This window comes from Macadamia integrifolia, chromosome 11, assembly GCF_013358625.1.
Source record: "Macadamia integrifolia cultivar HAES 741 chromosome 11, SCU_Mint_v3, whole genome shotgun sequence".
NCBI lineage: Eukaryota > Viridiplantae > Streptophyta > Magnoliopsida > Proteales > Proteaceae > Macadamia > Macadamia integrifolia.
Window position 1 is genome coordinate 33,255,631 of NC_056567.1, and position 27,156 is coordinate 33,282,786.

A 27,156-nucleotide genomic window follows, 5' to 3' on the forward strand; every position below is an offset into this window, starting at 1 on the left:
TAAACTGAATTCAATATAATTTATCTAATTTGGTATTAGTTTTCAGGACTCCTGATTGATACAGAGAATAACTTTGAAGTTTGACGAGAATCCTTACAATTGAGAATTTGAAGTAAAATCACAATATTTCCACAGGAAACAATTAAAAATAATTAAAATGAACATGAGCTAAACCATCTTCAACCTCCAAATAGATAACCAGCTGCCTGTTCTTCATTGCCATCAAAAAACTTGAGAGCTTGTATTACTGCATCTCTTCCAAATCCAAGTTCAACAAGTTTGGAAACTTTGGCTTCAAAATTAGGATCCTGTAGCCACTTATAATATCAGTATATAAAAAGAATGAGAACAGATGAGGAAACAACCGAAGAAAATTACATCTTCTGTCCACAGTTTAGACGGACCATCAATTCAACCAATTTTTCACTGTGGAGAATCATAAAACCCTGACTTCTTTTCAGTTAAAGTAGAAATGTTAAAATGAGAATCCCCATGTCATTGCATTGAGAATGATTGCACCAAAGGTGGCCACTGGCAATTGAAAATTGTAAAATCATGGTCATTCACATGTTATCATTGACACCAAACGTTGTGGTATGAAGGGTAGCTGTTGAAAGACGATCTTAACACAAAGCAGGGGAGCCAGTAGCCCGAAAAAGGTCCAGATATTTGTCAGAATCATTTCTGAACAGCTACCCTTACCATAGGCGCAGAATATAGGCGAAGCTACCTACACTTCAAATGAGAATGTCCAAATCATATGGAGTGACTTCTTAATTCAAAGTCATAAAATGATGTTCACTAAATTTATTTGTGACAACTACATTGTGGATGATGATTTGTACATCGAATTCCACATAAAAAGCACAGCAAAATATTTTGGCTGAAGATAATTCCCACATGCAGCCTAAGGAAATTACTGAAGCTAAAACAATGGACAGTAGCAGTATTTTACCTGGGTTGTGTCACCACGCGTAGCTCCTGTGGGCACGGTTTGGCAATGTTACTAGCAGAATATAAAGAGAACATGTGCAGATGCAGAAGAAAGAACATAGTGATGTAACAACAAAGGTTAAAGACAAATAAAAAAGTAGTCCATGGGCCACCCTACAAAGGCATCTACAAATCTTACAATCTGTAGTGCTTTAATAGTGTTAGAGTTGGGCAACCAACAAACTATTGCCCATGGTCACATAGTTTGTGTAACTAGGATTAGAGAATCTGCAAAATTAAATTAAACTGTAAAACACTGTAGACCATAGCCAAGGCCGTACACAAACTGGTTATGGAATGGATAGATAGGCAGATCCCCACTGAAAAATGTTTTTAAGTATCTGAATATCAGGAATCTGAATTAATATCATAACGGGCAGAAAACTACTAGTTCCTACCCATCTTAAAAGTTTAATTTGCATAAGCTAGTGATATACCCTCCTTATACTTTGAAAAATACATAATCCCCCTAATAATATACTTTCTACATATAAAACTTAACAATTTCTCTATTAAACATATAAAGCCTTAAGATGCCCGTAACTCATGCAAGTCCCTCTTTCACAGGGTCCTGGGAGGGGTGGATTGGAGCCTGTCCTCAATGTACCATTTTCGCATGAAGTGGCTGCTCTCAGACTCAAATACACTTCTTCACACTGGCAGCCCAAGCCTTATTATTAATTGTACCATATGACAGTCCCTACTAAATACAAAGTGGTGTACCCAGTGAACAAGGCTCCCGCCACAGCAGGGTCTGAGGAGGGTCATAAAGTAAGCAGCCTTACCCCTGCTTCGCAAAGAGGTTGTGTCCCGAATCAAACCGGTGACCACTAGGTCGCAATGGGGCAACCTTACCATTGCGCCGAAGCCCCTATTAAACACAGCAAGCCTTAATACTTTTATAACTAAACATATTGGATATGCCTCGAGTCTTATCTATAATCTTATAATATACATTATCGAAAGGTATATATGTCAATAATATTTACAGACTGGATCCAATAAAAGCATATCCTACATAACCGAACTGAATATGCATTTGACCCAGATTAAAATCCAGTATTTGACATCTCTACCCACAGATCATGAAATTAATTTTGGCCCTGGACAATTAAATCCAACAAAAGGATTAGCAGGCAGTCTAAAGAAAATATGAAAGAGGAATTAAATTGGGTTAAAATGAACCCAAGAGGCAAAAAGCATGAGGGCTATCCAAATATCAAATCTAACCTGACCGGCCTCCAGTGGACAAGTTATCGTTCTTCTGGTTTGTTAAAGATTCCTGAATAACACAAGTAACCAAACCAAATTCACAAATAGCCCAACAAACCTTATATCAAAAAACATTAATCATCACCTATGCATAATTAAAACATCATCTCTTCTACAGTACAGTATGCAAATATTTTACTTACTGGAACAGATCCTGAACCAGAAGCTTGCTTGGATAACCTCTCTTCATCTAGAAAATGCGTTGGGATGTCCTTCTCTGAAAACAGACAGAGGCTTTCAGATATGTGTTATATATATATATATATATATATATATATTTCTGGAAAAGAGTGAAACATAAAATATGAGGAACGTGGGAATGTTGAGTAGAACAGAATACAAGCCAACTCGAACATACATGGAAGAAACTGAGTGCGGTAACGAACAACTATCAAATAGAAATGAATGTAAGGAATAAATGATTAACCTTGCAAAAATGGAGCTGAAACCTCTCCTCCACCAACTCTTAAGACATTCTCCTTTAAATCAATTATGCACTGCATCCAGTTGCCAGGTTAGAAACTGAGGCATGATTGAACAGAAATCAGAAATCAGATATAGAGAGAATGTACCTGATGTTTACGGAGCATATCAAGCCCAAAAAGAAATTCCATATTGGGAGCATCCAACACCATAAAGGAGCAAGGATAAAATATATTCCCAATCTATGGCAGAAAGAAAAAAAAAAAAAGCAATGGTCAAAGACATTTTCTTTTTTATTGGAAAGTAAATGAGTATATTGTTTCAAGAAGTAAAGGTATACACAAGCGTACAGCTGCACCTACAAAACCTAACCGCAAAGACAGGAGATACACAATGAGGGAAAAATACTCCACCGACAAAAGTAAAGAATTCCACCACAGTAATCCAATTGGATTACATACGCAGACTACCTCAGCTCTGAGGCTTCAAAGCTAAATGGCCCAACAATTCTTTAATCCTTCTTCCCTCCACCTTAAACTCATTGAATTTATAAGTGAACACTCTCCCATATTAGTTCCAACATAGAGCCTAGAGCAAATGTCAATGCACCATTTTCTAGGGATATAGGAGCCTAGTTATTTAATTCGCCGAATAATTCGGCCGAATCTGAATTTTACGAATAATTCGGTTTCCGAATCAAATGAAAAAATTCAAAAAAAAAGTCGCACCTTTAAAGAATTTTTTAAAAGTCGCAAATAATTAGGTCGAACCGAATTTTATCTGAATACTTGGGTATTATTTAAAGGAAAAAAAAGAACAAACATTTCATCTTGAATAAGCCGTCGAAATAGTGTGATTACTATGCATTTATCACCTCAATGTTACCTTTCTTCTTGTTTTTAATAAACTCCGACAAAGCTTATCTTTCCTGAGGTAATCTCTCACCCTTCTACTAAAAAAAAATTTCTCTCACCTCATTTTGATTTGACTAAATTTTCCAGCCGTTACTCTCTTTCTCTCTCTCGTCTTTAAGGTGAAAATGCAGGGCGGGTGACGTGGATCCAGCTAGATTTGTCCTCAATCTCTCTCTCTAATTCAATTATTTGAGTAATAGGAAATGAATTTAGACAAAAAAAAACAAAGCTAAATATAATATTTTTTATCTTAAAATTTTAATTTTTATATCATTTGTAAATTACATACATATGATACTTGATAAATAGTATGATACAAGGACTACAAATATTAAAAATGACATCCAAATTTTTTGTCCCCCTTTTTTTTTAGTAAATGAATAATTCCCGAATCCGAACCTGCATTTTGTCATCCCTGCTTTTTTTACCAATATTTTGATCGAATCATTGAATTAATTAAACAAATTATTCCAAATATTTCCTGAATCTAAATTAAATAACTATGTATAGGAGTAGAAGATTTCAGCTACTTATGGTAATGCCCAAGGAATGTGGAGATACCCCACCAGATAACTAAGACAAAATATCCAAAGATGCTAGCAAAACTAGATATGAATTAGGAGTTTCCATGCACTATCCTGATGGGATAACATACAGTGTTGAAGATCAAGGGACAGGGAAGAGTGGTGGAAAAACATTAGTTTTTCATATGAGGAATTGATTAAATGTGCTAGATTTGTCACGTTACTAGAGGTAGGGAAAGTGTAAAAAAAAAAAAAAAAAAAAACATAGAACATATTATGAGGAGAGAACTAAGAGTGTACTAGAAAGGGAGGAAGAAGAAGAATGATTCAACCATAAGAACATTTGTACTGTCATACTGTTGCAGACTCTGTGATTAAACTGAAAAGCAACGTGAAATTTTAAATCAGCATCTCAAGAATAGAAGCCGAGGAACTGCAAATAATTAGCATCATAGATGCATGTGGGAGATAGAGTGGTGCAGGCAGCTATCCAGTGGATGGATAAATTTGCTAGGCTATGGAAACCCAAGCCCAGGAAGAAATTGAGTCCAAATTCCAAGGCTATACTTGGCTCATATAAGAGTCCATATTGGTGGTTGGGCTGAAATGAGCATTGAGCTAGTTACTCATAGTTAAAGGTTGTGCCTCTTATTTTCATGAGTATCATACTAATGGGCCTAATTTATAAGTCCATGTGGTGTTTAAATTTGTATGTGAGATTATGTAAGTGAGGGCCACTCTTTAGTCATAAAAGAACTTTGGATTAGAAACCCATGTAATGTCAGGAAGTCTAGTTGGTTAAGCCTTCTAGAAGTTAAGTACTTGTTTTTTATGTAGGAGTCCTAGTCAAAATTATCTGATCCGAGAAATCAGATTCAGTGTGCTGCAAAGTTCAACCATCCCTGATAAGCACTCAAACAGGATATCGGGTTGCCTCCTATATAATTCCTAATTCAATCTCTATTACTTTTTTTCTAAGTAATACAACAAAATTCCCAAATCAATCTCTTATAATTTTCTGATTTGTTTATTGTTTTGTTGCCCATTTATTCTCCTCATTCGGTCCTTTGTACCAGCAGTGGTAGAATTCCTTTACTTCTTATTTGGAAATTAGGATACTAGTGGGCTACATTGCACAGAGCAAAAGAGAGAGAGAGAGAGAGAAAACCCTCTAAAGGGCAATAAATAGCAATGGGGTGGTTAGACTTGAGGGCTAGAAAGAAGGATTACCTTGATTGGTGCGACATGTATCCGACCCAGTATCTCCGACTGGCCAACCCCATGAGCAATGCCCTTATAACGTTGATCTAGAAGTCTTAGCAATCTGAGAAAGAAAAGGAGATCAACCAAAAAGCAGCATGCAAGGAAAGCATTTCAATGTAATAATAACACCTAACACGAGGCACTCATCTTTATCATCAAAAGTAACAAGTAGAAGTAAATTTCAGTTCCATTTCCAGCCAGCATGGATCCCAAGGTCAGGTCCGATTCCAAATTAAGGTTATGCACAAGTTATATAAGGATAAATTAAGAATAATCGAAAAAATCCAAATACAATGTGAATCCAATCCATATTGAGGGGCCATCAACCTATGGACCGATTATGATTTGAATCTATACTTGGATCTGTAAGCAGAAAATCAGATCTAAACTTGGATATCTATTGACATGCGCCCAACCCATTTTATACCCTAATAGTTTTGAAGAAACACTTTTGATGTAGAACAATAATAAAACAAACGTATAAGAGGAAGAATATGTTTCTTCTTTTTTGGTGGAAAATGTAGGATGTGGTTATGAGGACTTCAACAAGGCACCAGAAGAAACGAACAATTTGACGATGATGATGATGGTGTATATTTCATTTTTCATTTTTGGGTCATTATATGATTCAAGTCTAAGGATTAAGAAGTAAGGATTCCTAAAACGTGGTCATTTTTTTATTCTGATTTTTTTGAATGGTTTATGGTTCTGTCACTTGTACACGGAGTGATTATTATGTACGAATGATAAGTCACTGTGATTTTTTCTATACATAACAAAGATTCTATTACAATAACAAAAGGTAGAAAAGAAATTAGTCATGGTTGTTTGAGAAAACTCCAATCGTTGGTCTGTGTCCAACAAGTCCATAAGTTTTTTTTTATTTCACTCAAATCACTACCACAGCAACATGCCATTGAGTGAAACTTTATGATTTTATTACAAGAACAAAAGCTAGAAAAGAAATAAGTCATGACTGTTTGAGAAAACTCCAATCGTTGGTCTGTGTCCAACAGGTCCACAAGGTTTTTTACTTCGCTCAAATCACTACCACAGCAACATGCCGTTGTGTGAAACTTTATCTTCACTATACACTTAAGTTATGCCTTGTTGAAAGGACATGCCTTGGAAGGCCAAAACACCTACCAGAAACTGGCCTAATGGCACAACACAATCATGTTTGTAACCACTATAGCTCCCTTCATCAACTGTAGTCATTATGGCACAAAGGTGATGGCCAGGTGCTTTGGTAATACAAGCCCGGTTTAAATCTGGGCCAGATTTTAGAATAGGTTTGGGTTGTGCCTCAGTTTTTGGATTTTATCATTGTAATTGGATGTATTATAAAACCCAATAATGGGGATCAAGGGAATGCATGAAAATTATTAATTTTATTAATAGATCCATGTCATGAGTCCAGGTTTATCTTAGCTATACAAGAGTCCTATTGTTCGTTATTGTAGGCTAGTAAGAGTTTTATTAATTTTGATTGTTTATCTAGAGTAAGAGAGTGCCAAGCATCCTTAATGGAGTCTACAACTCTTTTGTGTTTCTACATATAACCAACCCCCCTATGATTTATGGTTTTAATGAAATGATCCAGTTTGGTTTTTTGGAGAGTATTCTCTCTCCTGCACATGTTGGCCCTCTCCCTTCTTTTCCTTCACTGCTTTTTCTTATTGCTCCCACTTGTTTTCCCTTCTCGCATGAACTGGTTCCCTCACATCCCTCTATTCTTTTCTCTCATTATTTCTTTAATTTTATTTCTCCTCTCATATTTTTCTCATTTTTCACTTCCCTAATTTCTCTCTCTTGCATGGCTATCTTATCTCACTCTTTCTTGATTTGTATTCAACTTTAGATACATGTTTTTAGGAAAGCTTCTCTCTTTTCCTCTCTCATGATATTACCCTGCTCCCTCCCATCGCAACCTACTTCTTTCCTATCTTATCTTTCCAAATTTCAAATTGGTACCCCCTTATTCCGCTACCATCAACCACCCTTTCTTTTTCCTCCATTCCACCTAATCAAATTCAAAGAATAGATTATTTCATCACTGATTTTTTTTTTGAAAAATGTGCATGCTTGGTCCAATGGTAAGGTACGAATGTTGCGACCTGGTGGTCAAGTGGTCAAAACAGCCTCTTGACATTCTCGGGATAAGGTTGCATATTTTTGCCCCCCCTCAAAAAAAAAAAAAAGATCTCTCACATGCAGGAGCCTCGTGCAACGGGTATGCCCTTTTGATTTTTTGTTCTGAAAATCAATTCAGATATGATATTTATTTGCTTAAGATCTGACTGTTAAGATCAGATCTGGCCTAGAGAGATCAGGGCCTCTTCCATCCCATAATTGAGCCCATTACTTGCAGGACAATCAGATCCATCAGATCTGATCGATCCTGCATCACTTGGTGCCTAGGTGAGCACTACTATGATCAAGCCGTGGTATAAAAGATGTGGTGCTTAGGTGTCAATACATAAATTTCTTTCTAACCTATAATTTTGAAGGGGCTTATTGGAATGAAGAATTCATTTACTAAATACAAGCAGGTAATGCATAACATGAAAAAAGTATTCCTTTAAACTTTTGTTGTAAGGAAGGAAATAATATTCACTCATAGAATACGAAGAATCAGTGCCTCCTTCCTCTACTCGATGCCTCAGACAATGACGCAAAAGCTGGAAGACGGATCAGATGCCAGAGAGGCAGCTAGAACAGGTAGGTACCCTTCCTCTTCCTCTCCTCCTTCCTACTCTTCCTCTTCTTCTATCCTTCCCACACCTTTTCCCCTTTTTTCTGGTCTACGCACCATGACTAAGGGCCCGTTTGATAACGTTTCTGCTGTTTCTGTTTCAAGAAACGGCAGAAACATAAATTTCCGTTTCTAGAAACAGAAACGGAATTGAAGGTGTTTGATAAGTCATGTTTTTAGAAGTCGATGGTAACCAATGAAAGAATTGCCACAAGTCGTTTCTAGAAACGGCGAAACAAGTTGAACTTGTTTCGCCTAGGTCGTTTCTTGAACCATAAATAAGTAAAAATTTCTATTTCTATTTCTAAAAATAAGTGAAACGAAACAGTTTTATCAAACGCTTTTTGCTCCGTTTCTGCGTTTCTGGAAACAGAAACGGCAGAAACGCGTTTCTTGAAACGTTATCAAACGGGCCCTAAAAGGCAACCGTTGACCCCTTGTTGCCTAGGTGACACCTTGGCAACTATGTCATCTACTGTTAAGGAACAAAATTATAAGGCTTTTTGATGTCCCAAGAAGATGTCTTTCAGAACTTGTATTACTTGGACCATGTTTTCTGAGGTATCCCAGCTCAAAAATCATGATAAAAGCAATATCAATGAGATAATTATCAAAGTAACAGATCATATACCACCAATTAATCAACTTTATTTGGAAATGCATATATATGGTAGTAAAAGATGCACAGCAGCACAGAGCAAGACACCCTTGAGTAGAAAGTTCAAATACAAAAGAACATACCCACAGCGCTCAGCACAAGCTTTGGATATTATTGTTGACTGCGCTCCACTATCAACAAATGCCTGAAACAACAGGAAGCAGAAACTAAATGCATATCTTTCTTGTTATGTGTAGTTAAACATTGGAAAGGGTGGTGACCTTCACCCTCACCACCAGCTTGCCATGTGGCAAACCTAAGGGTCCATGTGATAGAGAATTCCACACTAATCTCGATGGTCATGTTTCAGCTCAAAACAAGTAAGGCCAATTTTGTTTGATGGAGAAAAGTGGAAAATGTAAAAAGAGGTGGGAAACTTGTACTTGTTTCCCACAAACTACCACAAAAATTAATTAAATGCAATTATTGTTGTCTGCTGATGTGACACTCAACTTTTTCCCACCCCTCACTTTCGAAGTCCTACCAATCTGGTACTTGGAAGGACTTTAGCACTATTCATGGGGAATTGATTTTCAGTCTCTCCCCCTCCTCCTCCTATTTCCTCTCCTTCCTATAGAATCCAACCCCACCTCCATTTTCTCTTTCTCCCACCAAATTCCACCCCATTAAAAATTACATATTCCATTATTTCCTTCCCTCCCCTTTCCTTATCAACCCAACCCACAACATATGGGACCCATCCTCACAAGTTTCCTACCCTTTTTTATCCATCAAACAAACGGGGCCTAAGGGGAAGGCCATAAAAGTGAATTCAAAGTGACATAAAATTACAGAAATGCTACTAGATTTATGAAACTTTAAACTCACTAACAAATTTCAGTTTGAAATTTGACCTTTGAGATGGTTGTGGGGTTCTCAATCACATGAGTGTACAATGGTGCTCTTATATAGAGATTACAGTTATTGAGTTATAGACAAACTCTATGATCACATGTGGGAGACTCAAACTCTAATAGTAATAGGGTAGGACTCTGTTAACATATGTGAGTAATGGACAGAAAGTCTATTATCACATGTGAGAGTCCTATTCCAACTCTGTTGTCTCATGAGGTAGTCTTGGACTGCAAGTAGTCTCTAGAGTTTGTGCTCACTGAAAATGCCTACAATGTAGGAGGTTGTTGAGTGTGAGTATGACTCTAGAGGTTGAGTTCGAGTGGGACGCTAACTGTCCTGATACTGATACCAAAAAAAAAAAATCTGAAACAGTACAAGCTCAATCTCTACCCAAAACCTCGACCACTAAACAAGAAGCCACCTCACATTTACTCAAGCAAAAGAAGAAGAAAACACACGAAACAGAGTAACAAACCGTCATGGATTAAAAAAACCCTAAAATCAAAGATAAAAAATTGGATTTCCAAGCTCAAAATCATGAAAAGATCATCAGAAGCAGATGAACATTGAACATTGGCTTCTCACCTGAACAATTGAACACTCATGTGTGCCGGCAAGAGAGCATGAGTTCGTCGCAAGGACAAGTCCATTAACCTTTGTAATGTTTTAGTTTCTTCCCTTAGTAGCGAAGAGATTAGAGAAAAAATGTCCAACAATTACTAAGACAAGGTTGTCATCAAGTCATGAGAAAGTTAGTAGAGTCCAAATTTTAAGGTTGACCTTATGAAGTTTGCATGACAAGAATTCAATTGAATCGACCAAATCAAGATATATATGCAATTCTATTAAAACAATATTTTCGGATGTCCCCTAGTGGACAAGGTTAACGTATCAAAACAGAAAGTGATGCAGATCCGAGGGAGTCGGATCGCTTAGGGACCACAATAAAGTAGTAAATTCAAAATCTAAGGAGTAATGGCAGTATTGTAAATAAACAAAAGCTAAAAAGGAGAGTGGCAATTCTGTAATTAGATGGAAATTATAAACGAATGGAAAACTTGTAATAATGGGTAGATAGTAAATAGAAAGCCAAGATTTGGTGGAGGGGTAAACTAGGAAGAAAAATTAAGACAAAAGGTTGGAAGAAAAGAGGAAAAAATAGGGGTAATTCTGGGATTTAACAGAAAGAAGGAAATAAACTACTTTTGATGTGTTCTCCGACCTCACAACAGCCAAGGGTTCACGTTGGGCACCAGAGAAAGGAATCAAGCTTCAGCCACAGGAATCTCCTTCAACAGTTCAGAAATTCCAGATTTACTGTCACCTAAACTTGCTGGATCAACCCTAACCAGTATAGTTCACAGATTCAAGCAATACATGGAGTATTGAGTCTGAAACTCAGAACCAGCATTAGTTGCAGGTATGATCTGCTCACTATGGAAGAGGGCTTTGAAGGATAGAGCAAGGGTTTGGTTCGCATATGGCACCCAAACCTTCGATCCAAATCCCAGATGCAATCGATGGGATTTATTGGTTCAGCAACACTTCTCATAAGCCTGAGAAAGGGAAGCGAAGGAAACCAAAATAATAAAGAGGAAGATGAAGAATATAAGGAAGAAGAAGAGAAGGGAAAATAAGAGACAGAGAGAAATTATTAGAAAGGGAGAAAAAAAGAATCACCGGCAGCCATATTCATGGTTCTCACCCAAAAAAAAAAATCATCAAGTTCTAATTCTCCAAAATTCTAAAACTGAAATTTCTCCATTGATTACATGTCCAATATAAAGAAAAAATCAAAAATTAATGGCAACTAACTTAAAATGGAAACTAATCTAAAATTAGAAACTAACTAATTTCAAAGAAATTGTTTCTAAAACAAAAGAAAATCAAATCAAAGATTTTTTTTTCCTAAATCCGTCGTGCAACTGCATCAGAAAGACACTACACGAAGGGAAATGCTGAAATAATAAATGGAATTACACAACCAAATAGAAACACAAAAAGCTGTATGCCTTTAGCACTCGCTCATCATATGAACAATATTTGGAGGTAAGGAGAAAAGAACAATGAGATAGACAATGCTGGCAAGCGTTGGTTATCATAACTTGTTACTACCTTCAAAGGCACACCATTGACTTCCATGTCTACATACAACATTACCTGAAAAATCAAATGAAAAAATACGAAGTCACGCATAGATCTTAGAGAGAGAGAAGAAAAATCACAGTACATGTGTATGAAAATGTATAACACATACCACTCTTGCAAAAGCTTCTGGATTGTGTTCCAGTGCTGCTGCCCAGTTCTCATCAATTCCTTTCTGCAATCCAGGTAATGAGACCCAGAAGAAAAACATATAAAAAGAGCAAAAGCGAAAGTTGATAGCCGAACTTTCAATAATCTACAGTAGCAAAAGTTTGCATGTAAGAAAAATGTGAAAACTATGGTCCTGGTTTCCAGTTTCCAGGACCATCACAGGATTCTCCGTACCCACTGGTACACACTGAATATGAAGCACAAGTACTGACAAGTCCAGACCTACTGCATCCTAGTCATCAATCCAAAACATCCATATTTTAAGCCATCCCAGTGAATGAACAGTGTCCAAGTCTCCTCCAATCAGCCATGCCTGGAGCCAACACTTTAGATGGGCCTTAACAACTAACAAATGTCAAATTTAGGATCTGAGGTTTTGCTTTTACCCTCGGAAGGGTTGGTTTCTTTTATAACATACTGTCGGTGTTTTAATTATACTATTGGTAAGCATGCTTATTATATAAACTAAGAGATTATTAACTTTGACATCTATAAAGCATTATACATCAATTACTAGAGATCCTGCTGCAATTTAAATATAAAGGGCTAATAAGAAATCTGGAAGCTTTTATACCGAGTTTGGGATGAAGAGAAACAAAGAGATGCTCTAAGCCAATCCAAAGTATGCTTTACAAGTTCCTTTTCTTATATGGCAACCATTAATATGTGATAAGAAGAAATTTTTTATCACTTCCAGGGTACGGATTCTTATCACTAAAACGAGAACATCCTTCTTAGTAAAATCAAAGATCTAACTGCTTCACAGGAAAACTGAAAGAAAAATATCTGTATCAGAGTCGTCTTCACAATTTCTCAATTCCCAGTCCCTGCCTATCCAAAATCTCTGAAAAAATTCAGCCCATAACTAAATAAAACCACAAGAAGAAGGAACTGACCTGGTGGATGGCAGCTTCAATTTTCTTCTGTGATTCCACATCAAAGGGATCTGCATACAAAAGCGCCTAAAGAACACAAATTCAATGCGTAGTCTCAGTTATTCTGTCTAACAATGCAATATTTTAAAATGATAAGACCAAGCACATTCCACTTGAAGCTTAAGGTAATAAAACTGATTAACAGAACTTTAGACTTTGCTAAATATTTTTGCACATAGTCTGAGCTACAATTTCAAGAGACAAACATGACAACACACATAATGAACTCATAAAGAAAGAAATTATCAATCAGTAGAGAGAGAGATAATTCTCACAAGTTCCTCTTCTTGCCGACGCCTTAATTCAGACCTTTGACGGTGACGCTCACGCAACAGGTCCTGAAGCCTATTGAGATCATTTCCAAGTATTCCTTGTGCAAGTTCAGGATCTGACTGCAGGTTTAATAACCACCAATGATGTCCAAGAAACTCATCAGTCATAAATTAAAAAAGAAAAAGGAAATAGAAAGATGACAAGTCATAACTTCAACATAAAGCAATTATCAGCATTAGAATACAATTAACTTAATTCATGTGAACATCTATGATGAAAAATAGCCACTCTACTTTTGAATAGCAAGAAACTCAGTATTACTTTCAATTGCACAATAGATAAGGTAACAGCAGCAATAAAGCTAATAATAAAGGTGGTGTTGCTGATGACTAGAAGAAAAATATATGCTAATTGACTATGACAATTACAGTGGTGAAGTGGTTGACATAGGGGATATGGTAGACTGTGCTCAGGCAAAGGAAGATAATATGCCATCAAACTGAAGCAGCACTAGATAAATAGACTAATTACTACACCTCCCATCAAGAAGGAAGTTAACACCATCCCCTAAATTCTGGACAAAAAGATATCCCCACACATTAACTAATTACCTGTGCCTTAACTTTAGAGATAAGGGCACTATAAATTATCTCCCTTTCCTCTCTCTAAAATCAACCAAATCAGAGACAACACATAAAGGATCAAGAAATAAAAATGTATGCATTGCTAAGGCCATTGCTCTAACCCTCTTCACCAAAGCTACCACAATCATCACTGGCTCCTCCAGCAATTCATCCGTGGATATCACAATCACCTCCAGTGCATTTCCTCTTTACCTCACATGCTATTCTGATCTCAAATAGAAATCCAGCCACGAGGGGTGTGAATTATGAGAGGTTTATCATGGGCTCTGAAAGGATGACATTGCTGGAGTATGAATCGGATACAAGAGGTGAAGAGAGAAACCAGAAGAAAGTGGAACGATATGGCCCAATAATGGGGTTCTAAGCACATTAACTACAGTTTCTGCATTGCTGAATTACACCACTAATGCTAGCAAAAGCGATTGATAAGGACATCCAATTTGTAGTTTTCTTCTTAACAGTTACACCTTTTTTTCTGCAAATGAAGGTATTAGTTTAAGAGAGAGAGAGAGAGAGAGACAGAGAGAGAGCAGCCTATCAGCATGTAAAGCTGAATCTGATGATTGTGGACACAAGGAAAGCAATGATAACAACGTTGATTGTGAATCTTTGATTCCATAAATTGACAGCAAACAATAATGACAAAGGGGAAGCATCTGCCATAGTTGACAGTTGAAACTAAGAGTCTGTCATTGGTCATAAGTCTTACGCTATTAGGTCTTATGGAAACTCACAGGTGGATTATGTTAGGTCAAAAGGAAGAAAAATGGGTCATTTCACCAAATGCCAAAACAGACCTAACTAAGCAAGTGTAGAAGTTATTTCAAAATTTCAGGCATTGGTGCTGACTTCTTCCTTACTTCAGAATGATCCAGTTTAACCTTTGTAATTATTTTACCTCTTTCTTTCCATATTATGGTGAATAAAAAATTCATTACCAAAGAAGGAGAAAGAAGGAATATACAGGCCCCAAGGGGGAAAAAGAAAATATCAAGGGCCAAAACAGGCAGTCAATAGAAAACAACTAAAGTAGGAGGAGAGAAAGAATGGAGGGAGGAAGACCCCAAGAAACAACAATGAGCTTGTTCCTTGGGGAATCACATACAGAGCAAGGGGAAGCATGTAAAGCTTAGAATTAACATCAAAGTAGGTGGATTTCCAAATCTTGTCAAAAGAGCGGGAGTTGGGAGTCCATCTACAAAGATTTTGTTCCATCTAGATCTGGTTAATGGTGGCGCAAAAGGCAAGCTTACCAGCAGTGTCACAAATGGAAGATCCAGAGAAAGTCATATTAACCCCAATCCATTCCCTATGAAGGGGAAGGATACATCTCCTGCCAGTCCAGCAAGAGCTAAGAACTCTTTTCCAAACAGTGGAAGTGAAGGAACAGATGAAAAGCAGGTTATCAGCATCTTCAATCCCATTCTAGCAAAGACAGCAAGAAGGGGAGACCTTAATGTGCCAATAAAGGAGGAAGGATTGGGTAGGGAGGCCATTGGAGAGGGCTCTCCAAGCAGTAAAATTATGACGAGGGATGTAACGGTGAACAAAACAATCTTTCGCCAAGAAGCTAGAGGATTGTCGGATCGAATGAAATCCCAAGTTGAGGAGCTAAAGGTGCCTATAGGAAAGGGGACTAGATGACTTGGTCACCTCTACCTCGGTGGCCCAGGGGGAGGGAGAAGGGAGGACCAGATGTCTAAGAGAGGAGGTGGAGAAAGAGAGGGGGAATTTGATATCACTAACCATGATTTGTCTCATTCGCGATTTGTTGCAGAATCTCCTAATGTTCCTCTCCCTCTAAATATGATAATTGGTTGCACAAAACTCTAACTTTCCCACATCACCAATAGATCCAAATCCTCTGAAGTCTTTGGCCACCCATCTTGCCTCTTGAGTGGTATCCATGACACGGGAAGGAGAACACTGACGCCGATTATTCTCCCAAAGTAGAGCGGTAAAACTACCCTAAAAGAACAGATGGTACCCACTTTCCCTACCAATCTAATAGAAGCAACATTGGTGATCTACTAGAAGACACCTCTTTAGAAGTTGGTCAGCAATCGGAAGTGTATCTAGACGACGCCTCCAAGAATTAAATGAATGTCATCATTTTTTTAACAAATTGACAAGTGATTGACATTAAAAAAAAAAGGGGGGGGGGGATAATGATGAAGTATAAACTGAAGGAGTGGGGGTACGTATTAAAAATGAAAAAACCTGGCGAGTCAATGGAGGCAACAGTTGAGACTCTATCCAATCTAGAGGAACAGCCAGCTTTAGCTCCAATCATAGTGAGGACATCGGAAGGATGTCAAGCCAAAGGGAGGTGGATTGGCCATCAGAGAGAGAGGTATGAATCACACTGATGGCAGTGGGGAGAAGGATGAGGATGTTATGCCATACCCAAAAAGCATCGGAATGAGGGGCACGGTCCAAAAGGAGTCTTTGTCGAGAAGTGAAGAATAGACCCACGAGACCCAAATCTTTTTGTGCTTGGAAGCAAACTTCCAAATAAGCTTAAGGGTACCTGCGGAGTTTACGTCTTGGATTGTACGAATGCCAAGCCCACCTTCCTAGCTAGGAAGACAAATAGAGGACCAGCAAAGGTGGTGGAGGAATCTGGACGAGTCAACCCCTTTCACAAGGAAGGTGCACATAAGGGTTTCCAGGGCTTTGATGGTGGATTGAGGGCATTGTAAGACTCCATATCAATAGATGTAACATGATTGAACGAATCTAATAAGCACCAGGCGGCCAGCATAAAAGAAGAGCTTGTCTTTCCAGAGTTGAAGCTTTTTACAAATGAGATCTAGAATAGGAGTACATTGATGCACAGTGAGCCAGTGAGCCTAGAAGAAAGGAGAAGACCAAGGTATTTGACAAGAAGGTAACCCAAGGAGGAGTCAAAAAGACCAAAGAGAAGCTTTTAAGGAATCAAAGACCCCATCCAAGAAGAGTGGGATTTGAGCAGGTTGGTACGGAGGATAGCAAGGCCTTCGAAAGGCGAAGGGAGGAAAGAATGGATTGAATGTAGAGAGAATTAGTCTTAGTGAAGATCCTGAAATCATCTGCAAAGGCAAGATGAGTGACCTTAAGGGCTTTACATTTGGGGGAGTGAGAAAAAGGTGGAGGTCCATGAAAGATTAGATGGAACGAGAAAGGAGTTCCAAGGCAAGGGAGAAGAGGAAGTGGGAGATGGGGCAACCCTGGTAGATACCAACAGAAGAGGGAAAGAATCATGTGGGGCTGGCACTAATTAGAACAAAGAAGCGGGGGCTAGAGATGTAGGAGTGGATCCAATTGATGAAGATGGGGGGAAGGACATCTCATGGAAAACTTTGGATATGAAGTCCCATTTAATAGAGTCAAAAGCTTATGGATGTCAATTTTAAGGAGGGCAACAGAAGAGTGGGATTTTCTATCAAAACCTCTAACAATTTCCTAAAACAAAATGAAGTTATCCACAATGTCTTTGACTACAACGAAGGTAGACTGGTTGGGGCTGACAAGGGAGACAACCACGAGCTGATTCTTGTTGGCAATAATCTTAGCAATGAATTTGTAGAGGAGATTGCACAGGTAAATCGGCCTGATATTCGTCATGGAAGAGGCTCCTTTCTTGGAAATAAGCCACAAGTGTGGTTTATCCCATAGACTTGAGAGGGAGTGATGAAGAAGCTGCAGATAGCTTTAAAGAGATCAAGCTTGATAATGTTCCAACCAGAGGTGAAAACCCCCATTTTGAAACCATCAGGCCAGGGGCTATATTTGCTTTATGGGAAAGGACCGCAATGGAGATCTCATCCTTAGATGGGATAGCTTGGAGCGAGGCAAGGAGATAGTGGGGGATGAATTTGCTGAGCAAGTCGAGGGGTAGGGGGCAATAGGAGAGGGAGGAGGATTGAACAGAACAAAGAAGTATCTCAAGGCTTCAGCTTTGATGGCATCCGAGTAGAGAAGGGATCCATCTCCAGCAGTAAGCATAAGGATGGAGTTAAGATTGGTTCTAGCATTGAGGGTCTATGGAACTAAGCAGAGTTGCAGTCACCAAGCTCAAGCCATTTGATCTAGGATTTCTGCTGAAAAAGCTTTCTTCCTAGGCAATCAGAGAGGAGAGGTCAAGAGAAGTGACCTGCTCATCAAAGGCAAGGAGGGAGTTATGGAGGTCAGTTTGAAGATTATCTTGGATGGAAGTCAACTTGATTTTGCAATTAAAGACCCTAGAGGAGATGCTCCAAATCTTGAGGGCAACTTTGATATGTTTGAGTTTTCTAGCAAAGGTAATGAGGGGGGAAGAGAAGGCTTGAAACGGCTTATTCCAGGCTTCCCTAGCAAAACAAGAGCAATCCAGTCCACGAGGATCCCACCACTACAAGGTCTGGAAATCCTAATGAAGGTCCCACATGTCAAAATGGTTAAAAAGTCTTGTGCCCAAAGGAGATATAGCGGTGAACAAGGAGGGAAATGGGACTGGGATCGGAACTACCCAAGAGGCATGGGAGGATGGGAAAGAGGTGAGTCAGGGAACATTGACAAGGATTCTGTCAAGTTTGCAAGCAATCCTATTGTTGTTATTTCTACTGTTATGCCAGGAGGGCTTGGTCCCAGACCACCTAAGGTCACGCATATAGATGCCCTCAAGGCACAAGTTAAAAGCATCAATAGAAGAGAGATCGATGGGGGAACCTCTTTGCTTCTCATGGGCAGCTCTAACGATGTTGAAGTCACCTCTCATACTCCAAGGGAGAGAGCCGGCCTGAGGGGCAGTAAGACGTAGGTCATCCCAAAGCTGGATTCTATCAATGGCACAGTTGAGGGCAAGACCCAGTGAAAGCAAGATGGAGGAGTTAAGAGGGATTAGATGACTTGGTGATCTCTTTCCCTAATGTCTTTCCATAAGTTTTTCTTGTTACTAATCTAAAAAAAATGAAGAAACTTTTTAAAGAACAAAGCATATAGCACCAATAGCAACTCAGATCACATACAACTGGTGAAAGTTGAACGTGTAAAATATGCATGGTACATCAACAATACCAGGAATCACGGTATCTTCAATAAGAAGTTTGTCGCAGCCCCACCCCCCCCCCAAAAAAAAAAATCCTTGTTAGGCTCAAGACAACTAAATGGCCATAAATCCCTGAGAGTTATTCCTCATATTAGAATCTCATAGATTGACCTTGATTGGGAACCTTCCACAGAAAATTCTTTAGCAGCTTCACTCATCTATGAAGATATAAGGCTCAACATTATTGCATGTCCATCCCAAAATAATCTGATTGAAAGAAGCACTTTACTAGAGACTTAACTAAGACATTGGGCTCCTAACACAACAAACACAAAACCTTATACATGGATCCATGCAAGGACAAAGAAGAAAAAAGGTAAAACCGTAAAAGTGACGCATAAGTCTAAGTAACAAAGAAAAGTAACAAAACTCCCTTATTATTTGAGACCTCAATATTTCCCTCTACCTCTAAATGGATTTTAATCATGGTTTTAGTTCAGCTAAGTCAACTACAAATCACTACAGAACAATGCCAACTTGACTCGGCAATACCGCAAAACTTGGTTTTACAAGTCCTGGGTAGCCCCCTGCTGTTCCCAAACTCCACTGATCCAGCAAGTATCGACTGGTTCCTCAGGATTGGCAATGGATAATAAGATTCCCAAGTCCAAGTGCTAAATCCTTGTTCCTAAAGGCTCTCCTAATAATCATGAGATAAATGGGAGGGGCCTTTTATATTCAGGCAAATAAGGAATGTGTGCTACCCTCAATCTCCATAATGGTTACACACAAGGCTGCCCCTCAACAAGGTTCGTTAATGCCTACCAAGTAGCAACGGACCTGTGCATTCTGGAGAGGCACTAAACATAACTCATTTTCATTTGAAAACAACTTTAGAAGTGAGCACCATGCTTCTAAGCCCTTCATCGCTTTCTTGTCTCTCCATTTGGCGAACAAGACAAGATTGGCATGAATACTATCGATAAATACTTTCAAGCACATGTATCTAAAACTGCTAGCCCTCCTCTTCTCCTCTTAATGATATCAGAATTCAGAAAATGGGCTTCAAATTTAAGGGACACAAGATTGTATTAATTCAATACTGGAGAAACTAGCCTACACACCGGATGCATATTGATGGCATAAAACTCACACAAGCTACAATGTGGCCCTACAAGGATTTTTGCAACATGATCAAGAAATATTGCTGATCAACTAGCTAATGATAACGGTTACGCATAAATTGTAAGTTTAGAATACCATTTCTAAACCTTAGTCAGTGCTAGATTTCGTTCTCCTTCTAATGCTACCATTACTAGATTTTGGAAAGCCCTTAAACAGATGACAACATCAACCAATAAAAAAAAATAAAAAATAAAAAGAATAAGATAAAATACAAGACTTGTTTATAAGAATTTCGCATGAAAGCAGCATTGGAATCTTGACTCACTTCGAACATGAAAAAAAAAAGTACAAGGCTTGTTTATAAGAAGATGTTCACAAGGCTGGACGACCCTATTTACCTGAAGCAATTGAGCCATCATATTAGATTCACTCCGAACATGCTGCTGGAAGGCTCCAGGATTGACAGCAGATCCATCCGAGTTAAAGCTCAAATCATTGGCAGATGCACTGAAATAATTTCAAGAAAATAACAGTCAGCAAGCTGGCACAGGATTAGGTTTTAATAGACCCATTTCAAGTTCAAGCTCATGCAAGAGAACTCGAGGATTTTTTTTTGAGGGAGCATGGGTTTAGCTGTGGGATGGGGGATTGAGTTAGCATGGAGAATCATATCTGAACCTTTAAATGGGCATCAAGCATTCATAATTATATTAAAAGAAGGATATGATGAAGATCGAGCTGCTAAAACAAAGGCACAGTTCTGGTCCAGTTTTGTTCCATCGGACCAGCAGCCTTTTAGCTAATTTTTGTTCCAATTCCAGCAGCCTTTGGGTCTCCAGTTTTGTCTCTTGTGAAGTTCCATCGATGGGTGTTGAAGCAGCCCTCTAGAAGCCTCCAGATGTTTCCATCAATTTCTACAACAAGGCTGATTTTTGTCTTTCAGTGATGACTTGGACTGCAAGAATCTATTCCAGCTTGGTAGAGAGTTTAGTTTTACTTTGATTCCTTTGTTTAAGTCTTAACAACCAAACAATGTAATTTAGGAAGTCTCTATTTCCTCAAATAGGAGTTTCTATTACAAAACTTTCCTCTTTGTTAGAGTTTCTATTTCCAGTTTAGTTTCTAAGAATAGGACTTTCTATTTTGTAATTTTGGCCAAAGCTATATAAAGGCCAGAATCGATTGTACAAGTTACAGAGATTTTGCTTAATGAAAAGTTGAAGTTATCTTCTATGGCTGGGAGAATCAGCGAAGGGGCGAGATGCCCAAAAACCTGTTAGAGAGGGTGAGAGGCCCAAGGAGACGGCTGATCCACTTCATTCTTCTTCTTCCCCCTTCTCATTCTTCCATTAATTCTGTTTTCTCTTAGTTTTGTTATTTCTTGAGGCTCCAAAGACTTCATTGAGAGCAGCTGCCTACAACCACTGTGAAGATCAACCATCAAGCTTGACTGAAGCTATTCAGCCCTTTACCTGCAGCGGGGCCTGGTGTGAAGAAATTCTTGGCAGCAAACTATCTTCACATCTCCCTGCCCCTTGGCCTATTGAAGCTGAGTTTCGAGGGACTTATTTGGACCACCAGAAGGTGCACTCGACCAACTTTTGAGGGATTTCTGAGAACAAACCTAGGAGTTATCAAAAATCTCCCAAAAGTATCCTTTTTCATGACCTGATCAAGAACCTCCAGATCTCAGCCACCTGTCATTAGATCAGGTCCAATTTTTGGAGCTTAACAAGGTCATCACACTCCAGCTTCGATCACAGTTGCAGCGCCATCTGTTCAGTTTAATGGTGGTTCTTGAAATTAACATGTTTGACCTAATTTTGTGACCTGCGGCTTTGGGGAATTTTTCTGTTTCTTGCAGCGTCTTCATCCTACTGATTGTGGGCACACACAGGGGACTGTTAAGCTTTTTCAGGGATGCTGTAATGCTGGTTTTGTATTCTGATAACAGATTTGCAACCAGTACCTACTTTTAGATTGGTTGGTTGGTGGGAGCTTTATTGTAATTGGGGTTGGACACATCTTGTAACGAGCCTTAGATCAGGATACCAGCCACAAATAAAATATATGAGAACCCGTCAGTGTTTTCAAGCATGCACCTAAGCAATGATACAATCCTGCATCCTAATTAACAAGGCAACTAGGCATGCACCAAGGCTGTCATTTTGACTACATGACCACCCACCCAATAAAATGTTTGCATATGCTATTTTATTGTAGTTAATTTGATGAGATGAATATGACTCATAGTTATTTGTTAAAAACCATCATTCAACTTGATGAGGAAATCAAAGGATATGCAAACGTACACAGCCACACATCACTTCGTTGAGACTAACAACAATAAACTCAGCCTTATCCCAACTTAATGGGGTCGGCTACATGGATCCAAGCAAAAAACGAGATAGGAGAAACGGGAGGAGGAGAAATGAGAGTAAAATGAAAGTAAAGGGAAAGAAGCCCAGCGCCAGCAAGTCAGGAAAATGTCAACTACATTGGGTCGGCTACATGGATCCTTGCCCTCCAATCGGCTATATTAGAGGTCATACTTGGGACAAGACCTAGAATATGCATGTCATTCCTCACTATTTCTCTTGTGGTCATTTCAGGTCTGCCACTAGATCTTCTAGTTCCTTCAATCTGAATCAGATCACTCCTCCGTACTAGGGCATCTACACCTACATTGGACATGGCATACCACCTCAAGCAACTTTCGCAAAGCTTGTCATTAATTGGGGCAACTCCCAACTCAGCCTAATATGTTCATTCCTTAATTTATCCTTCCTAGTCTTGTCGCACATCCACCTTAACATCTTCATCTTTCCTACACATAGCTTATCTATATGACACTTCTTGACAGCCCAACATTCCGCCCCATACATCATAGTTGGTTGTACAACGGTCTAATAGAATTTTCCCTTAAGCTTTAAATAAATACGTCGGTCACACAAAACTCCAAATGCACCTCTCTACTTCATCCATCCCAATTTAATTCTCAGTAAAACATCATCTTTTATGTCCTCTTCTTTATTTATGGTTGATCCCAAATATCAAAAATAGCCACTTTGCGGTCCCTCTCTCCCCTCAATTTTCACTATATCATTATCCATCATAGTGTGTCCCAATTTAATTCTCAGTGAAACATCATCCTCTATGTCCCCTTCTTTATTATGGTTGACCCCGGATATCAAAAATAGTCACTTTGCGGTCCCTCTCTCTCCTCAATTTTCACTATATCATTATCCATCATAGTGTGTCCCAATTTAATTATCAATGAAACATCATCCTCTATGTCCCCTTCTTTATTTATGGTTGACCCCGGATATTAAAAATAGTCACTTTGTGGTCCCTCTCTCTCCTCAATTTTCACTATATCATTATCCATCATAGTGTGACTAAAATTACACATCATAAATTCCATCTTCGATCTACTAATCCTAAAACCTTTTGTTTCCAAGGTTGATCTTCATAGTTCATTGAGGCTAGATGTCCCTTATTAACTTGTGTGGACTGAGATAAAGCCAGTGACAATATGTTGGAACTTATGAGATCTTCTCCCATGCTCTGTAGCATGGATGATTCCTTGCAAATCTTGGAGTGAATCCAAGTTGGTGCAAACCCAAGCCCCTTTTTTGTCCCCTTTTTCTTCTTGCTTTGGCTACCACCCCTTCCCTTTTTGTACCAATTTCTTCTCTCATAGGATACAGCCCTCTCTCTCCCCAATTCCTTTTCTCTTTGGGCTAGAATAGTTTTGGTTTGTGGTTTGATGTGGATTTCCAGACTTGCTTCATCATCTTGGACTTAAAAACTCCACGAAATCCAACTTTCCCCACTAGCCTAAACTTGATTTACAACAATTTTATACCAGTCCAAGTTTTTCCCACTTTTGGCATAAATTACAGCCCCAAACACTAGGGATTCATCAATTAACAGCAATGAGGCACTGAGGACACATTTAATGTGTATGGTAGAGACTTAGCAGTTGATCACATCAATCCAACTCACACTACAGCAAAGCAAGGTACTGACCTATCATAAATGTTAGCCCTGATTTTCTGCATGTATGTGGTAAAATTTGGGTTAGTAGACCTTCCAAACCCAAATTCTCTCAATCCTTAAATTTCTATTAGATTTCCCAAACCTGTCTAGCATCAATTAATTGGATGCTCTTTCAAAGTTTTTTATTTGCATTGATTTGCCTAGGTATTTTGACAGTGCCAAAACCAAAATTTACCAATGCATATGAAGCATTAAACCATAGGAAACACAATAGCAAAAAAGTTCAACAAAGCCCCTTCCAATCTATGTGGCTGCATGGCTCAAGACCATAAGTAACAAAAGGAGGCAACCCAATGCCAGTACAATGAAAATAAGCTATTAGAGAACAGGCCAATGAAGGACTATCTGACAATAATGTTCACAATTCAACCACAAAATACAATTATCTGTATTTGAGACAGGTTGATCATAGGATTCCATTAACTCTGTAGCCGATAGGGTCAGTAATCTACAAACCTTAGATAGCGGTATACAAATTGTCAGCTAAGCCAGAACTAGAAAAAACTGAAGCAGGGGGACGAATAAGAGTTAGGTAGAGGTAGCATCTGTTGGCCTTTAATTTCTAATGGACGAAAAAGAATATATGCAAATGAAACAGCCAATAAACAACAGAATAAAGCCTCCTCTCTCTCTCTCTTTGTGGTCTAACATTCAGTATTAAGTACATATTTGATTGCATGATATGACTTCTTTTCTCAATTTCTTTCTCCCGACTAATTTGAAGAGCATTGATGAAATTTTGATATCATCTCTTCAGGAGTCAACCATAATATGAATGTTCAACGATCAAGATGAAAACCATAATTCAGAAAATTAAGGAATGCAAGGAGTTTCTACATTCCAGAAAGTACTTGAATAGAATATTATCACATAAATCATGAACAGCAAGCCTTTTCTTATTTTGATCGGTACCTAATCTATAGAAAGGGGGGTGGGCTCAACACACCACAACATCACCAACTGCGCTGGGCAGTTGTGGCTAACCCAAGTATTTTACCTTTGAATAGAGAAAAAAATGTCCACATAGAACAATATAATTTTGAAGCATTGGACTTCAAATGCTGATACGACAACGGCAATGAAATTTTTGAAGCAAACCCCAGTTGACATCAAATTTTGAAATTTTGGGACACCTTAAGCTACCATCTGCTTAATGTTATTCTATGAGTAGGGTCACACGACTCACGGCAACTCGAAATACATATGCAGTTAGAAAGCAAGTGGATCGCATACGTAATACCTGGACGAGGCAGCACGTGAGACCATCGTTACCAAATCTCCATCTCTAATACCAAGGGCGCCCAGTCGATCAGAATTCCTTATCTCACTTCCATTGAGTTGCAACTGCTGCTGTTGGAGAGGAACCCGCGTCTACAAAAACGAAAAACAAAGATTAGTTAAGAGAGACACACACAGCAGGAGGGGAAAGATAAGGAATTGTTGCGTTTCACCTCCACTTCAAGCAGCGCTTTCACGTTCTCGACCTGTTACAAATAATCACACCAAAAGAAAATGAAAATCACGATGTATGAGGATGGAGAAACACCCCGAAAGTGCAAAGTACTTCAATTGTGAATAGATTCATGAACTAAAATCGAAAAATAGATGTGCATTATCAAAAGCGCAAAATTAATTAGGGTTTCTGAATAAGAAACTGAGATTACAAGTTCATCTGGATCAACGTCTAATGTGATGAACTGTTCGTCCGCGGTCATTACAGTAATCTTCATCTTCTTGGATTGAATGGAATCAGTGATTCAGTTCAGGCGGTCTTCAGGCATTCACAACTCTTGGAATTATTAATCTTCCGCCTTTCTCCGCAAGTCATTCAATTTTGTTGACTCGTTAAGACAAGCACGCTAGGGCATAAATGTAAATGCAATATGAACGCAAAGCAACAATTCTGTGACATCACGGTCCAATCAGGTGAAATAACTTCTGTAACGTCATTATCCAATAACTTGTCAGCTAAAATGACTTCTGTAACGTCATTATCCAATAACTTGTCAGCTAAAATATTATATAGGAAGCAGGCTGAGCACCGCTGGGTGCCCACTACCCTACTGTATCCCCAGCCCACTACCCTTTGGATCTAGATCCCCTCCAACTGTTGGATCATCCATTGAGTCATCTAACGATTGGAAGGATTTAGATATACAATCCAACATATGTTGGTGTACAATGTCTTGTATTCCGTCATAGTTTAATACAAGGAGTACTAGTATAAGTGCCTCGACAGGCAGGACAGTAGTCCCATGGAGGTTGCAAGGGGGCAAAGCAGGCCAACGAGCTTGCGGATGATCGACACGTGGACTTCAAAAAATTCAACAGTCTCCTCTCTCTCTCTACTTGGTATCTAATAGAACCACCCAAAACCCTTGCGACTTGCGTCGTGCCTCCGTTGACATCGTCGTTTCGGGCAGCTCCTCTCAATGAGGCTACTCTTTCCCTCTCTCTCTCTCTCTCTCTCTCTCTCTCTCTTCCTTCCTGTTTCTGGTTGTACGTGTTCTACAAATTAAGTTTGATTTTCAATTAACTTTGTTGTTAGCTCTCGCCAGAAGTTTGGCAGGGTATGTGATTTTGTTCTCTTTTATGCACCTTCATCTGATCTCGCCGTCGCCGACAAAGGAAGAGGAAGGTGAGAACAAAAAAGAGACGAGCATTCGCAAGCTCGTTCATTGCCTCTGCAATCATTCAGGGAGAGAAGAGGATTTTGTTCTCTTTTATGCACCTTCATCTGATCTGGCCGCCGCCGCCAAAGGAAGAGGAAGGTGAGAACAGAAAAGTGACAATCATCTGCAAGCTCGTTCATCGCCTCTGCAATCATTCAAGGAGAGAAGAGGATTTTGTTCTCTTTTATGCACCTTCATCTGATTTGGTCGCTGCCGGCAAAGGAAGAGGAATGTTAGAACAGAAAATAAATGATCATTCGCAAGCTCGTTGGACACTCATTGGAGCGTCAGTCATTGAAGATGAGCCGGATCCCATAGCAGGGGTGTAGGGGGGTGCAACCCCCCGCTCAAATTTTCTATTTGAGGGTAGTTTTGTACTTTTTCATATTATAATTTTTCGTTATATATTTGTAGCGATAGTTTCTTTCTCATAAATGCAAGCAATACTGAGAGGTGTGAGGGAC

At 38.9% G+C, this 27,156-nt stretch overlaps 1 protein-coding gene across 1 annotated transcript; it reads right to left on the reverse strand.

Annotated features, from left to right (window-relative positions):
- Positions 1 to 25,870, reverse strand: LOC122094009 (protein DNA-DAMAGE INDUCIBLE 1). Its single transcript, XM_042664592.1, has 16 exons — positions 25,685 to 25,870; positions 25,472 to 25,504; positions 25,261 to 25,391; positions 20,357 to 20,465; positions 13,184 to 13,300; positions 12,870 to 12,935; positions 11,915 to 11,977; positions 11,773 to 11,817; positions 8,886 to 8,947; positions 5,357 to 5,450; positions 2,838 to 2,930; positions 2,693 to 2,762; positions 2,409 to 2,482; positions 2,224 to 2,275; positions 956 to 981; positions 1 to 308 (listed from the first exon to the last, which is right to left on the reverse strand). The coding sequence occupies exons 1-16, from the start codon at positions 25,748 to 25,750 to the stop codon at positions 180 to 182; spliced, it is 1,230 nt and encodes a 409-aa protein (XP_042520526.1). The 5' UTR covers positions 25,751 to 25,870; the 3' UTR covers positions 1 to 179.
- Positions 25,871 to 27,156: the final 1,286 nt, after the last annotated feature.